This window comes from Hyperoodon ampullatus, assembly GCF_949752795.1.
Source record: "Hyperoodon ampullatus genome assembly, chromosome: 10".
Classification (NCBI taxonomy): domain Eukaryota; kingdom Metazoa; phylum Chordata; class Mammalia; order Artiodactyla; family Ziphiidae; genus Hyperoodon; species Hyperoodon ampullatus.
The window spans coordinates 80,345,802-80,360,321 of record NC_136923.1 but is presented as its reverse complement, the minus strand read 5'-3'; the positions used below and the strand labels follow the sequence as shown (position 1 = coordinate 80,360,321).

General features: G+C 39.3%; 1 protein-coding gene across 2 annotated transcripts in view; it reads left to right on the top strand.

The window, feature by feature from the left end:
• Positions 1–12,335, top strand: part of PKHD1 (PKHD1 ciliary IPT domain containing fibrocystin/polyductin) — a gene marked incomplete at both ends in the record, with an annotated part of 432,913 nt that extends 420,578 nt beyond the window's left edge. For both annotated transcript variants that reach the window (XM_079712827.1, XM_079712826.1), the window contains 2 exons: positions 1,098–1,220; positions 11,875–12,335. In XM_079712827.1, the coding sequence (XP_079568953.1) occupies positions 1,098–1,220; positions 11,875–12,335 (584 nt within the window). The remainder of the gene's footprint in view (positions 1–1,097; positions 1,221–11,874) is intronic.
• Between the last annotated feature and the right edge of the window lie 2,185 nt (positions 12,336–14,520).

Below are 14,520 nucleotides of genomic sequence, written 5' to 3'. Positions count from 1 at the left end.
CATATTACAATTTTTTTTTTTTTTTTTTTTTTGCGGTACGCGGGCCTCTCACTGTTGTGGCCTCTCCCGTTGTGGAGCACAGGCTCCGGACGTTCAGGTTCAGCGGCCATGGCTCATGGGCCTAGCCGCTCCGTGGCATGTGGGATCCTCCCGGAGCGGGGCACGAACCCGTGTCCCCTGCATCGGCAGACGGATTCTCAACCACTGCGCCACCAGGGAAGCCCCCAATTTTTTTTTTCTTCTGCCATCCAAACTAGAATAAAAGCTCTATAAGGGCAGACCTGGTCTTTCATACTTATCATTGGCTTTCCAGTGCCTAGAACAATGCCTGGCATGAAGAATATAAATGTATTTTTATTAATATATTTAATGAATAAATGAATAGGAGAGAAGGCATCACTCTAGTTAAGAGCAGACTGAAGATATAAAGTCTTCAATCAAAAGCACACAGCTGTATGAGCTCTGTGGATTGCACCAATGCCAATTTCCTAGTTTTGATGTCATACTGCAGTTATACAAGTTGTTGGAAGAGAGAGAAGGCTGGGTGAAGGTGCATTGGTCATCCCTGTACATTTCTTTTGACACTTTCTGTGAATCTATAATTATTTCAAAATAAAATGTTTTTAAAAAGTGTTAGTAACACTGTAGCTCTGGTCAACAGAAAGATAACACGAACCACCAAAGTGAGAAACATAGTGTCATTTTCTAGCAGCCATTTAACCTTAAATATCAAGATAATACTTCAACATGTAATGGATATACAAATATTAGATATCTTACATTTTTGAAAAATCAGGTGTGTATTTTACACTTACAGGACATCTCTTTTTGAACTAGTCACTTTTCACATGTTCAGTAACCACATGTGGTGGCAACTATATTGGATGGTAGTTTTATACCTCAATGTTGTGGTCAGTATATGGGATTTTATTTCATTATTCCTTAAGCTCTGAGACTATTAAATGCATTCTACCGCATGTATATCACAATAATTTTGGGGGAGCGGAGAAGGGAAATTTCCTAACACTTAGGGCCCATTTATAATAAAAATGTCACTTTATTCTAAAAAAAGCCAATGTATTTTTTCATTAATACAGAAATAAAAAGTGAAGAGATTTCTGAATCCCAGACTAAAGATCAAAAGAATCATAGCCACGTCTCACCCAAACGCCAAGAATCACAAGTAGAGACTGAAAAAGAAGGCACGGTGATGGCAGAAGGTAAGCTTGGACAATGGGATGATTCCCACCGAGAAACAAACCCATTGTGTGTGAACTGTAGCCTCCCTCTGGCTGCCAGTTTCTGAATCAGTTTAGTTTATAGCCCCTTCTTTAGCCTTTGTTACTTCTTCTCAAGGAAATTATACCTCAGCATAAGAACACACAAGTGCAGCTGATTCACTCAGCTACTAAGCAGTTATTCGAGTTGACATTTATATATATATTTTCTTACTAGATTATGGGTTTAACATTTGAATTCGTTATATAGAGGAAAGAAAAACCAGAGTATAGGCATATAATCTTTCCCTTAGCTAGTGCAAAGCTGCCAGTTTGGCAACATAATTGAATCTGGGAAAGAAGAGAATGGAGTTGCCAAATACCAACTATGCAAAATAGATTGAATGCAGAACCCTCAAGAAATAAGTCAGCTTTGTTAAGCTCTGCTTTGTCATTTCGTTTTACTTTTTGCAAAAGGTATTATTTGCCTACGTTGTGCATGATGCCAGATGATTTTGCTTGTTATATTGTTAAATCGTCATTAGAGTTGCTGCCAAGCAGAGAAAAGATAAGCATTTATCGCAGACCAATGTTTTGTCCTTCTAAGGACACAGAAATTACAGAGACAATGGGCAGAACACAAGATGGATTTGCCAAGTACGAGTATGGTGTATGAAAAATATTCATGAAACTTCCATGGATCTGAAATATTTTGAAACATATGCTCTAAATTGTAGAATATTCCTTTTTTCCCCTAAATAACAGCCAATTATCATGATATTTTCTGCTCGAAAAGGAATCCAAATCTTACCAGTTCTGAGTGGATGTTTCACCAAACCATAGCAGTCCGAAGTTGTTCTGCCTCTAATGAGTTTAATGAACTCTGGTGACTGTGTGTATCTGTGTATCAGTTTGTTTGCCTGTTTGGATTTTTTCCCATAAAGTAAATGAGGGTTTTTGTTTGTTTGTTTTTGTTTTTAATTTTCCCATCAAATTAGCCATCCATACTCCATTCACCTCCTGGACCTGCATCAAAAAGTAGTAGGGAATGTGAGTGGGTGGGGGTGTGAAGGATGAAGATAGAGAGAAGGGGGCAGGAAATCTTTCTAGATTCCATCTAAGACCACTTTGACTTTGGTTTCCAGAAGCTTCTTGTCCATATTATGGCATGCAAATTCAGGACAGGTGTTTGAAAATGGTTCTCCCAACCCAGCTCTGTGAAGAAGGGCATATTCAACTGCATTTTCCAGCAAACAGCAGGAGTGATGCTAATCTTTCCCCTAATCTAATATGGCCATTTACATGAATCTCAGTTTCCCGGCTTAAATTAACTACATTACACAGTCCACAATGCCTGGATGTTTTATTAAGGGACATTTTTTATGTGGGAGCTTATTAATAAATTATCAGGAATGAAACAAGGGACAGAGCTCCTGTGGAAGAGTTTAGATTGAAGAGATGGAAGAATGAAAGAGGCCATTTTATTAGGACATCCAAGTTAAAAATAGAAAGATGTGTGATCCAAACCCTCCCCTGGGGATCAGAGCGGATTTGTTTTCTTATCTTGTAAGCTTTGTCCGAATCTTAAGAGCATTGTTTCCAAGGGAAGTAATGAGGCATCTCTTCCTTTTCTTTGGAGATTATTACCAGCTACAAAACATCTAATTATTGTTAGCTTTAAATAAATTAGGTTTTATTTTATTATTACCATGGCACTCTAGTTTCCTTTTCCTTCTGTGTTTTTAAACTTGTGGCATTTGCTGATCAAGCGATTGGCCGTCTCTCTCATAAGCGCTCTGCAAACACACAGCATCACCATCACATATTTAGCTGGTGGAATCAAGCATTTCGACTGTCCGGTAGATTCAGACTGTAAATTCATCACGTTACGGCTTTTAGCAAAAATTGTATGTATGCAACAGGGAAGGGAGTAAAGCATGTATCCCTTGTGTTTTGCTTTTACCAGGGTTTTTGACATAGGGAGCATCTGAGCTAGCTTTTAAAATTCACATCTGCTTTTGTCACTTTGCTACTCAGAAGATTTAATGAATTACCAGCCTCAGTTAGAGAGGCAGGAGAATGTGACAGTTAAGAGCATGAAACTCGGGTGTCAGCAAGACTGGGTTTAATGCGGATTCCCTTGTTGACTTACTTCATGGCCTCCAGCAGGTCCACAGTCCTCTCTGTGCCTTTCGGTTTCCTCATCAGGAAGATTGTCCTAATAATATTGCCCACACTCAGATGTTGTGATGCTGATTGAGTTAATGTCACTCTAGAGTACGGAAAGATTCCTGGCGTATTGTATGTGCTGTGTATGTGTTATTTATTGTTGGTCTTTCTTGTTACTTAGGACTCAACGCCCTCCAAGACCTGACTCCGCCCTGTCTTCCTCCTCCTACTCTGGGTTTCATCTTCTTGCCCCGTCCTCACACTCACCTGTTAAAACCTCCTCAAGCTTTTCAGCACCAGCTGCTATGCCCTTTCTTTTCATAAAATCTTCTCTAATCCTCCCCACCTCAATGAAAATGAGTATTTTCCTCTTTGGGTTTCCAAAAATACTGAAATCATACCTCCATAGTAGCACTTAATGGTTTTTGGAATTTGTCATATAAAGATGGCTCTCTGTTCCCACAGGCCAATAGTTCTTAACTAGGGGCAATTTTGTCTCCCAAGTAGGGTGACCAAGTCATCCTGGCTTTCCTAGAACTTTCATAGTTTTAAAAATGAAAGCCTTGTGTCTCAGTAGCTCCCTCAGTCTCAGACAAATTGGGACATTTGGTCATCCTACCTCCAGCGGATCCTTGCATTGTCTGGAGACATTTTTGTTGTCACAGCTTGGGGGAGGGGGATGCTCCTAGCATCTAGTGAGAAGAGATCACCCCTACTACAAAGATGATCTGGCTCAAGATGTCAGTAATTCCAAGGTTGAGAAATCCTGGCAGAAGCGATTACTCGTCTTTGTAACATTTAGGTGAGAGATTGCTGGAATTACAATGAATGAACTTAAATTTTATCTTCCAATACATATTAAATAAGTATTTATTTATTTCCTGAATTTTTTTGTACCTTATAAGGTCCTCTCTATATAGTTAAAAAGAGATGATATTTGGCTACCTATCCTTTATGAATTTCTAATATGATTGAGACACAAGAATAATATTTTGGGGAAAATGAAAGAACAATTCCAGGCAATAAACAATTAAGTGTAAAGCAATCACAACAAACAATATGTATTTGAAGAATTTGAAGAGGGGAGAGAACGCCAAAGGAGAGAAAGAATGCCATTATCCTAAGCTACATGTTTAGTGCTTCCAGCTCCCAAATCATATCACACGGTTTCAAATCCCATTTGCTAAGGGCTTAATTGTGTACTTTGCACAAACTCAGGTTCACAGAAGAGCAGGGAAGGAGCCCTGCTTTGCTCTGCTGAAGCTCAGTTTTGTACCATTCCCTCTCGACTGTTCCCTCATTCCCCTTATTTGGTTAATAAATATCCCCCAAATCTCCCAGGCTAGACACCTCAGAGTTACCTTTAACTGCTAGTCTCCCGTTACCACCCTGCCCCCTTGCTTGCTAGGTTTTATCAATTCCACCTCTGTTGTGTCTTGGTTTTCATCTCCCACCCACTCCATTTCCCAGATATATCTTCAGTTCAGTCTCAGTTAACACACTCCTTATAGATGTTCTTCCTTCACTCTTTCTCTTTTCCCACCAGGACAGTATTCCCTGTACACAGAGAATAAGATACCCTTCTTTCAAGGGTATCTTTCAAGATACCCTTCTATAATGTACCCACAGATCTAAAGTTTCCATTCTTTCCAATCCCAGATCAAATACTTTTTCTCTTTTTTTCAAAATCTTTTATCTAGAAGGAATAGTCCCCTTCTGTCAACTTTTGTGACACCTCCCTTTTATTCATTTAACACCTTTTATATGTAATATAATTATTTGTTTTTATCTTGTCCAGATTCTTCTGTTTAAGTTCTGTATCTTTTCTAATCCCAGCAGCACATTTACCAGAGGGTGTTAGGACATGAGACCATTGATCACCATTGTTGAGTAAATGGTGAAGGTAGAGATGAAATGAGCCTTTCTCCTTTCCCTCTCCCCTTTCCAGAGACCCCTGGATTCCAGCAGTTCCTACAACTGCGGACAAAAAAAGAATGGCTACTTATCTCATCTAAAAGAGGTGGAGAAATTTTATCCTGGTTCATAAGATTAACAACAGGACAGTGGCCACACATCCTTTTTGGGTCCTAACAATGGACAAAAAGTGCCAACTTCCTTCCAGGCGATTCTGTCTGCTGGCCACCTGAGTTTCCTCTCCCAGTTTCCTGGGGACTGCCTTTGTCTTTGCAGGACAGCTACTGCTGGAGATCTCAGTGCTGCCTTCTCCAAATCATACCCTGATCTGTGTCTGGCTACTGGTCACTATTGTGTGTGTGTATGTGAAATACATGCCCCAAATGTTGGGAATGAAAGACTGACATGTGAAAAGGGGCTCCATACCATGCAAGTGTGACCATAAACATTAACTTCATGGATTTCTTATCTCTACCACGTTTGAATTCTACTGACTGTATATGCTGTGTGTTGTGAATGTAAAATAAAAAAGACTGTCAATTTACCTTTTTGTAAGTACAAATCTATGGGAATGACAGGGAGAGGAGAGGAGAGGAGAGGAGAGGAGAGGGCTGGCCTCAAGATGTCTGGAAACAGTGAAGAGCAAAACAGTTTAGAACAAGAAATTGTCCCAAGTTCCCAAGAAAGTAAAACTATATTTGGAAGTTATTAATAAATAGCATGTCCATTCCATATAATAAAAAGATATGAACATCTCCTAATTTAAAGACATAAATAAAATCTATCACTTACTCCTTAAGGAAACTTTAAAATAAAATAACCAGGAATAAATAAGATGCCTGGTAAATAAGATGGAGAGTTCCAAGGCTATTTGCAACCGAGATCCAATATTACCTTTAACAACGGAGTATTAGAAGAATTCCTACTTAAATGAGGATAAAACACAGAGCTCATTCTTACCATAATTTTATAACTTATATTTTGGAATAGGAAGAAACAAAGTCAGATATAAAACAAAATTTAGAGGACAATTTTGGAGAAAATATATGATGATTTGCAGATGATTATTTAATGATAACTTAAAGATTCAACCACTAACTGCTATAATTTATAAATAACTTGAGTAACTTACTCAAATATAATGTCAATCTATGCAAAAATCATATTAAATAAGCCAATGGTATACAGTTAGGAAAGACAAAGAAATACACATTAGTGACAAAGAATATGCTGCCTTGGAGAAAAAAATCTAAACAAGAGCTATATGGGACTTATATAAAAAATAAACTATATTTTATTGAATAGTTTAAAGAGAAGACTTGAATACATAGGGAATTACAACATGTTTCTAATTAGGTTGACTAATATTGCACAGACTTCAGTTATTACTATATTAACTTTGGTTTAACACAGTTCCAATTATTTTATACAGGAGTAGAACAGCATAAGATGATTCTAAAATTCTTCAAAAACTATAGATCAATACTAGAAAATAATTTTTTACAGGAAATTGTTTTTTTTTGGCAGTGGGAAAAGGTAGCTCAACCAGAGAGATAATATTTATGTCACTATTCTTCAGACAATGTGATACTGACACGAGAATATATGAGCACATTATGAGAAATAATCTCAATTAGGTATAGATATAGATATTAGATATATAAATGTAATATTTGATGGAGATAATAAAAATAAAGGAAAACACAAGCATTAGTCTATAAATGGGGCTGTAAATTTGACTATTTAGAACATTTATTAATCTAGATTCACACTTCAAAAAATATACCAAAGTAAACTGTAGATAGATTAATGAATTAAATTAGGTTTACTAAAACATAGCCATTGCTAGAGTATTACAAACATAATAAAGTGGAGATTACTTATGATATGTGGGATTAAAGGCATTTTTTTCTTTATCTTCTAAAAATTTTCATACTTCCTGATTTGCCATGCATTGCTTATTAAAAATAAATAATAATTTTTCATTTAAAGGAACAAATAATCTAGAAAGGACATTGGTGATAATATTTATCTATTAATATTAATTAATACTTACCAATTAATAATGAATAATTTAATGTTATTTATTAATTATGTATATGTCTTCTTCAATATGTGGGCAGGACTGAGCCCTTATTGACAAATGAGAAACCAAAGTGGAGTCCATTCTTTATGCTGGCTGATCAGCCATCCATCTTGCTGCTTTAGATCCTATTTAGGCTTCAAAACAGAGGTCATTATACTGGGTCTTTTGTACTGAATCCAGGTCATCCAACACTAAATGCAGCACATGGAGACTATACTATGAAAATATAAAGAGTGGGAGTGGGGTGGGGAGAGGGGAGATTCATTGTTAATTATCCCATTGCAAAAGAAACCAATAAGTGAAATAAGTCAGAGAAAGACAAATACTGTCTTTGATATCACCAATACTGTGGTATCACTTATATGTGGAATCTAAAAAATAGAACAAACTAGTGAATGAAACAAAAAAGCAGAAAAAAAAAAAGAAGCCAATGACTACTACCCACACAAATTTTTAAAATCGTAGCTCAGCATATTTCTTGCCCAAGAAAGTTCTGGAAGCCAAAAGAGATCAAGGTTACCTGGAAAAGTTTCGCTGACTGTGGATGAACCTGGATGGACCCAAAACCACGGAGTCTTCCTTTTCATAGAGAAAGGATCTGTGTTCCCATATTTTACCCCATTCTTCCTGAAACTTGATCACACCCACAAATGGGACTCTAAGATAATGTGGAGGAGCAATGTGAAATGCTATCTTTCCATTTTAATGGGGACTCACCAATGAGGTGGAGGTGGAAAGGAGGCATGCCGTTTCATATGATTTGATACTCACTATTCTTGCTTCCCTGAATATCCCAACTATTCAGCTGAATGCCTTAGGACACATATCTGCTATAAAGTCATTTTTTTATCTCATTTGTCTGAGATCTAAGCTTCCTGTGGAGGTCCAAGATCAAAGGATCAGATTCCTTCTGATGTCGGTGCTGACATATAATGTGTGCTGACTTAGTTCTGTCTATAACCTCACAGTGGGAAGTGGCCAGCCCCCCTCTGCACCTTTACTCAGTGCACTCTCATTTCAGCTGGGGAGTCTGTCAGCTATGTTGCTGATTGGAGCTGCCATGTAAATAATTCATGGGAGATTTTTAAATGGTTTTGGGCCTGCAGAGGAAAGCTACACTCGTGTTAGTCTTTTATGAATAGACGCAGACCTGAAGAACAAGGGAGAATAGATTTCCAAAGATGGTCTCTCAAAAACAGGATAATGATACCTTCAATGGATTGAAAATAGGTGACTTGCAGTATTTGATTCCCCTTACATGAGATGGTATTGGTTGTACCAAGGGATAAAAATTCAAAGCTCTTTTTCCTTTTTAAACTTTGCTTCTATCTGATAATTGATTATTCTTGTTATTTGGTTATTCTCTGATCTTGATAAACTATATCTTTTTCTCCTGGTGGGAGCGGTAATTATAGAGATGACACCAAGCTCAGTACTTGGCATAGGATTGGGCTTAACAGAGGGACAAGGTTAACGGCAAAAAAAGTTCCTTCCCTGAAGGAACTCAAAGTCCTAAGAGGAAGATGAGACTGTCATACAAGAAAAGGTGTCCAATAATAGAAAGAGTTGCCCAAGTCAAATGAGAAACTCCAGCCAACAGTATTGAGGCACAAATCAATGTAGTTTGAGCTGTCAAGGAACAGTTCTGGAAGGATTTGAAGATTCCATAAGTGAGACTAGGATAACCTGAAAGCTCTAAGCAAGAGAATTATCCCATAGTTAGAGGACCATGGCAGATACATGCTAGGCAAAAGGACTGTGGAAGAAGAGAGAGAAGATATGGATAATGTGGGCTTCATAGAATATTAATTGACACGTCATCAAAACTATATAAACATGATTACTTTATCTTGTTTTACTGCTCCAAATTAAAAGTGTGTTATATATATTATATATATATAGAGAGAGTACTTATATTTATATTATGTTGCTATTACCTTCTTTCTTCCTCACCTCAGCTCCCATTCATTGTTAGATTAAATTGAGGTGGGAAATTGTTACCCTTTGCCTCAATACTGTCTCTTACACCATGATATAGACATGATGACTGTCTCCTAACACAAGCCAAGATGGGTCTCAGTAAACTAAGAGAGGAGCATAATACACAGGTTCATAAGTTAACATCTACCTTGTATTTAAAACTATACATGTACAAAAAGTTCACTGTCAGTCGCTGTTAGACTGAGGAACAAGTCCTGAGAGCAGGGGAGGGGATTAAGAAGAGACGGGGTCAGGAGGGTGGTGCACAAGCACACACACACTTTATTTCTCATCAAACTTGTTTTTATATATTGCAGTAGACAGTACATGTTTTTGTTAAAATCACCAAACTGAATCATCAGACAGTATTTCCTTAATGTTGAAATTATAATACAAAACATTCTGCGAACCAGGATATAAACATGTGTGAGAGCAGACTGTGACTACCGAAGCACGCGGAGTACAAACTATTGTTAGAGAAATCGCAAGCAACCTCACGGGCTAAGACTCATATCTTCTCTAATAACTCTTCCGGGTCCTGTCAAGAATTAAGCAGGACTTTGCCATGCTTTAAGCTGCAAGGACTGTGTCAGCTTGCAGCTGGTTCCCGACAGTGCACATTATGCATTTGGTGGTGAGATATGAGATAAGCAGGGAAGGGAAATGTCATGCCCCACTCTCATGCGTGTATACAGCCAGACTTTCTTCTTAACTCCCCACTGCTATCTTAACTTCCCACAGTATATTGTGTGGTTCTCACAGTACAGACTCTGGAGCCACAAATCTTGACCCCTGTAATGTAAGTAAGATCTGCCATTCCTTTATATGTTGTCTTGAGAAGTTACTTAATCTCTCTGTATCTCAATGGCCTCCCTTCTAAGAGGGAGATAATAATAGCACTTACTGGGCTTCCCTGGTGGCGCAGTGGTTGAGAATCCACCTGCCGATGCAGGGGATACGGGTTCGTGTCCCAGTCCAGGAAGATCCCACATGCCGCGGGGTGGCTGGGCCCGTGAGTCATGGCCGCTGAGCCTGCGCGTCCAGAGCCTGGTTCGTGTCCCAGTCCAGGAAGATCCCACATGCCGCGGGGTGGCTGGGCCCGTGAGTCATGGCCGCTGAGCCTGCGCGTCCAGAGCCTGTGCTCCGCAACGGGAGAGGCCACAACAGTGAGAGGCCTGCGTACCGCAAAATAATAATAATAATAATAATAATAATAGCACTTACTTCACAGAGTACTGGTAAGGATTAAATTGTATATATGTAGGTATATATTTTTATAAATATATATTAAAAAATTGGTGGCCAGCATGTGATAATTGCTATAATGGCTATATAAGTGTTACTTTAAATGATTATTATCCTTTCTCTCTTCAAAGAACACATACTGGAATGTAAAAGGATGAGTATCATTAACAGAATAATTTTGAATTTCCTTTGTTTAAAAACAATAATTTAATAAAATTATTTTAAAAGTTGAACTATAGCATTTTATTGTTTGTAAAAATAGATTGATACATACCTCAACATTCAATGAATTATGAGGACGAGACATTTATGAGTTAGGAAATACTTTCTGAAGGAAGTGAGAAATTTGGGGAGGTGAGTTAAAGAAGGCAGAGAGTTTTGAAAGACAGCATGGATAAAATATTTCAGGCCTAGGGTGTGTTTTCTTATAGGTTGGTAATTATATATACACAGTAGGGCTTCCCTGGTGGCACAGTGGTTGAGAATCTGCCTGCCAATGCAGGGGACATGGGTTTGAGCCCTGGTCTGGGAAGATCCCACATGCCGTGGAGCAACTAGGCCCGTGAGCCACAACTACTGAGCCTGTGTGTCTGGAGCCTGTGCTCTGCGATGAAGAGTGGCCCCCGCTTGCCACAACTAGAGAAAGCCCTCGCACAGAAATGAAGACCCAACACAGCCAAAAATAAATAAAATAAAAATAAATAAATAAGAAGACCCCAAGATCACTACTAAAAAAAAAAATTGTATATGCACACTCATATGGATATGTGTTTATTTATATATTTATCTCTGCATATGTTTATGTTTTTGTAAAATCAAAAATATTTAAATGATGAATTTGGCATAAAAGCCAAAAGTATTAATAAGACTGGTTTTTAGAGCTCACATTTCTAAATACAAGTATGAGTTAACCCACTTGGTAAGGTCTGACTCTGGCCTAATTTTCATATTTAAGCTGCCATGCTTACAATGAAAAATCCTGATTGACTTATCAACATCATAAAAGTTTTCTTCTGGGAAACTATATTATCAACTTTGTGTTAGACAGTTAATATTAATTATCAGTTGGGCTTAGGATATCGTGTTTTTCTTTTTTTTTCGAAAAAGTATGTATTCCCAAAGATATCTGGAAATCGATAAGGTGATATAACTCAATCTTTAATTAGCTGGAGATATCTTTTCAGGAATGCTCAATATGCAAAATGTGCGATCAGCTGATTGAGAACCAAGTCTATTTCTTCTCCTCCTTCTTCGCTCTCACAGATTTGAGGATGAAGGTCATGCTGGGCAAGCTGAACCAGCTCCCCCATCAGTCACAGAATGGTGTGTCCAGAAGGAAGGTGAGCCGCCGTGCAGTCCAAGAGGAAGGTGGCAGCCGAGAAGAGGCTGAGGCCGCTGTGCCTGCTCCCAGTACTACCGGTGTCGCATCACACGGGAACACCTGTGCTTTGGGCTCTCCTGCTCAGCAGCTGTACCTGCAGAAGACTGGGAGCTGGAAGGAGGCCCAGGAGCAGGTGCTCCGATACCAGCTGTCGGGCCAAGATCAGCTGCTGCTGCCCTGCCCAGACCTCAGACGAGAGACGCAGCGATTGCAGGGCCGGAGTCGCCTGGGCAAGGAGCATGTCAGCCTGGGACTGTCCCAGGAGAAGCCAGCCTCCTGTGGTGCCGCCGAGGCATTCTGCCTCCATTCAGTGCGTCCGGAGGCTGTTCAGGGGCAGCTGTGATCAAGGAGTAGTGAGGGCATTTGAAAGTCATAATGTTCAAAATATATCTGGATCATGATGAGCAGGGGAGATGAGGCCTGACCAGTCTGGACACTAAGAAGGGAGAATATGAACTCTGAATTCTGTCTTCAACTTTAAAACGGAAGACAGTCATATAAATGAATGTACATTGAAATGGTATCTGATACATCTTTTGTATTTATCACGAATCCTAGTCCAATGTCAGGCAAATAATAGGTTCCCAAATACTAGATAATTTTTTACTTGTTTTTAGCTTAAGCTGGTTATCTTTCTGATTTCCCAATTTTAATAACGGTGTAATGCTGATTTATACCAGTAGGGGGTGGTATTAAGCTTCCTCTAGGATGATCACCCACAAAGCTTTGGGTTTCTCTTATTGAAGGGATCATGAAAAAGTCTGGTCTGCTACAGCTATTTCTGCAGTGTTAAAGCAAAACATTTCTTTTTCCTATGGGAATATTTGAAGGACAGGAGAAGACCCTGCTCCCTGGTCTGTCAGCCTTACCTTCCAACCACAGGCAACCACCTGGTTTTTCACAAGATGATTTTATTTCATGGCTTGAATTCAATCATTATTAGGAGCTCACAGTTGAGCAAACATGCCAAGCTTGCACCTCATGAGTACTGACACATGGAAACTGAGATTCTCTTGGGCTTTGCTGAGATTTTAGTTAAGGACAAAATATAAAAATAGCAAGTTTGGGTAAGGAAATTGTCCATGGACCACAGTTATATTTTTCAATACTTCTTTCTGTTAATAACTGAGTCAAATTTACAAGTGGAAAAAAACTGTATTGGGAGACTAGAGATGACCAAGTGGCCAAGTGGATTATCAGCTAACTTAATTATTAGAGAACTAACTGCTTTTTGGAGAAGATAGTGCATGGGAGAGATTACATCATATGCAGCCTCTCTAGGCTGTGTGCTAGGGGTTCAGATGGAGACCAGAGCAGAGGGTTAGCTATGCTGACAAGTTGAGTAAGGATATGAAAGGCAGTTTCACCCAATTCACACATTTGCAGAGGGCCCATCTGTGTCCAAACTAACTGATACTTTAAGCAGCCTGTGTCCTTGGCTGTGGATCCAGAAGGTCTTATGCACCAAGGGAGTAAGGCCAGGACCGCAAAGGTGAAGAAAATATCTAGAAAGAACTTGCTCTGAGCTTTTCCCTAAATCGAAACCAGGATTTTCCAATCTCTGAAAGATGAAGGGTCTGTCCTATGTTTGAATTAGAGCAGAGGAAACACACTCTTCCATGGCAGAATTTTAAACAATGATGTCCTGGAATTAGCCCCGGAGGAGGTATTAATGGCAGAAAGTCATCATCTGATGGCATCAGCGGGAAAGTGTGTCTCACTCTACCATGAGCTGGCAGGGAAGTTCTCAGCCCCCATGTCCATTCTTTAGGTGTCTTGCAGACATCTCAGATCTTAAAGCTGCCCCTAAAAGGAGGTAGGCAGTCTTCTCTGTGATGCTGTGTTGGATTCTCTGGGTCCTCAGAGAGCTATGATCTTTCACTACAAAAACATTTCAGAAGTTAAGGCTTTTGAGGAGTAGAAAACTGCCCACTAAGGGTTTGTCTGTACATTCTCCCTTTCACCACCTCCAATTCCAGCCCAGGTGTCTCTCCTGAGCTCTATATTGTTTATCGAGCTGCCTACTGAGAACTTCCACTAGGTTATCCCACAGCCACTACAATGTTAACAGGGCCTACAACCTGCTTCTCCTCAGGCTTGCCCTCATGCAGTGCATGGCATGACCACATTCAGACTAGAAATCTAGAAGTCACCCACGACTGCTTCTTCTATCTAACCCTTCCCCAAAAGTCAGCTACCAGCTCTTATTTCTACACCTTCTTTACCCTTCTCCCAATCTCTACTGTCTTCTTATCCATCCTCCATGTGCTAAACACTGATCTTTTTGGAAGGCAAGTTTGATCCTATGTCTTGGCTGAGAGCAACCATAATCGACCTAGTAATTTTACCCTAGCAAAACCTAGGATCCCTGAGTCCAGAATGGACTCTTTGGGCCTGAACGGCAGCCAGAAATATCCAGAGTAACTTGCATGTGTCATGGGATTTCAGAGTCTAGCCAGAATCCCCAACCCATAGTTAAGGCAGTTCTTTTTTTCCTCCTCAAAAAATGGGAGAATTGGGTAAATTCT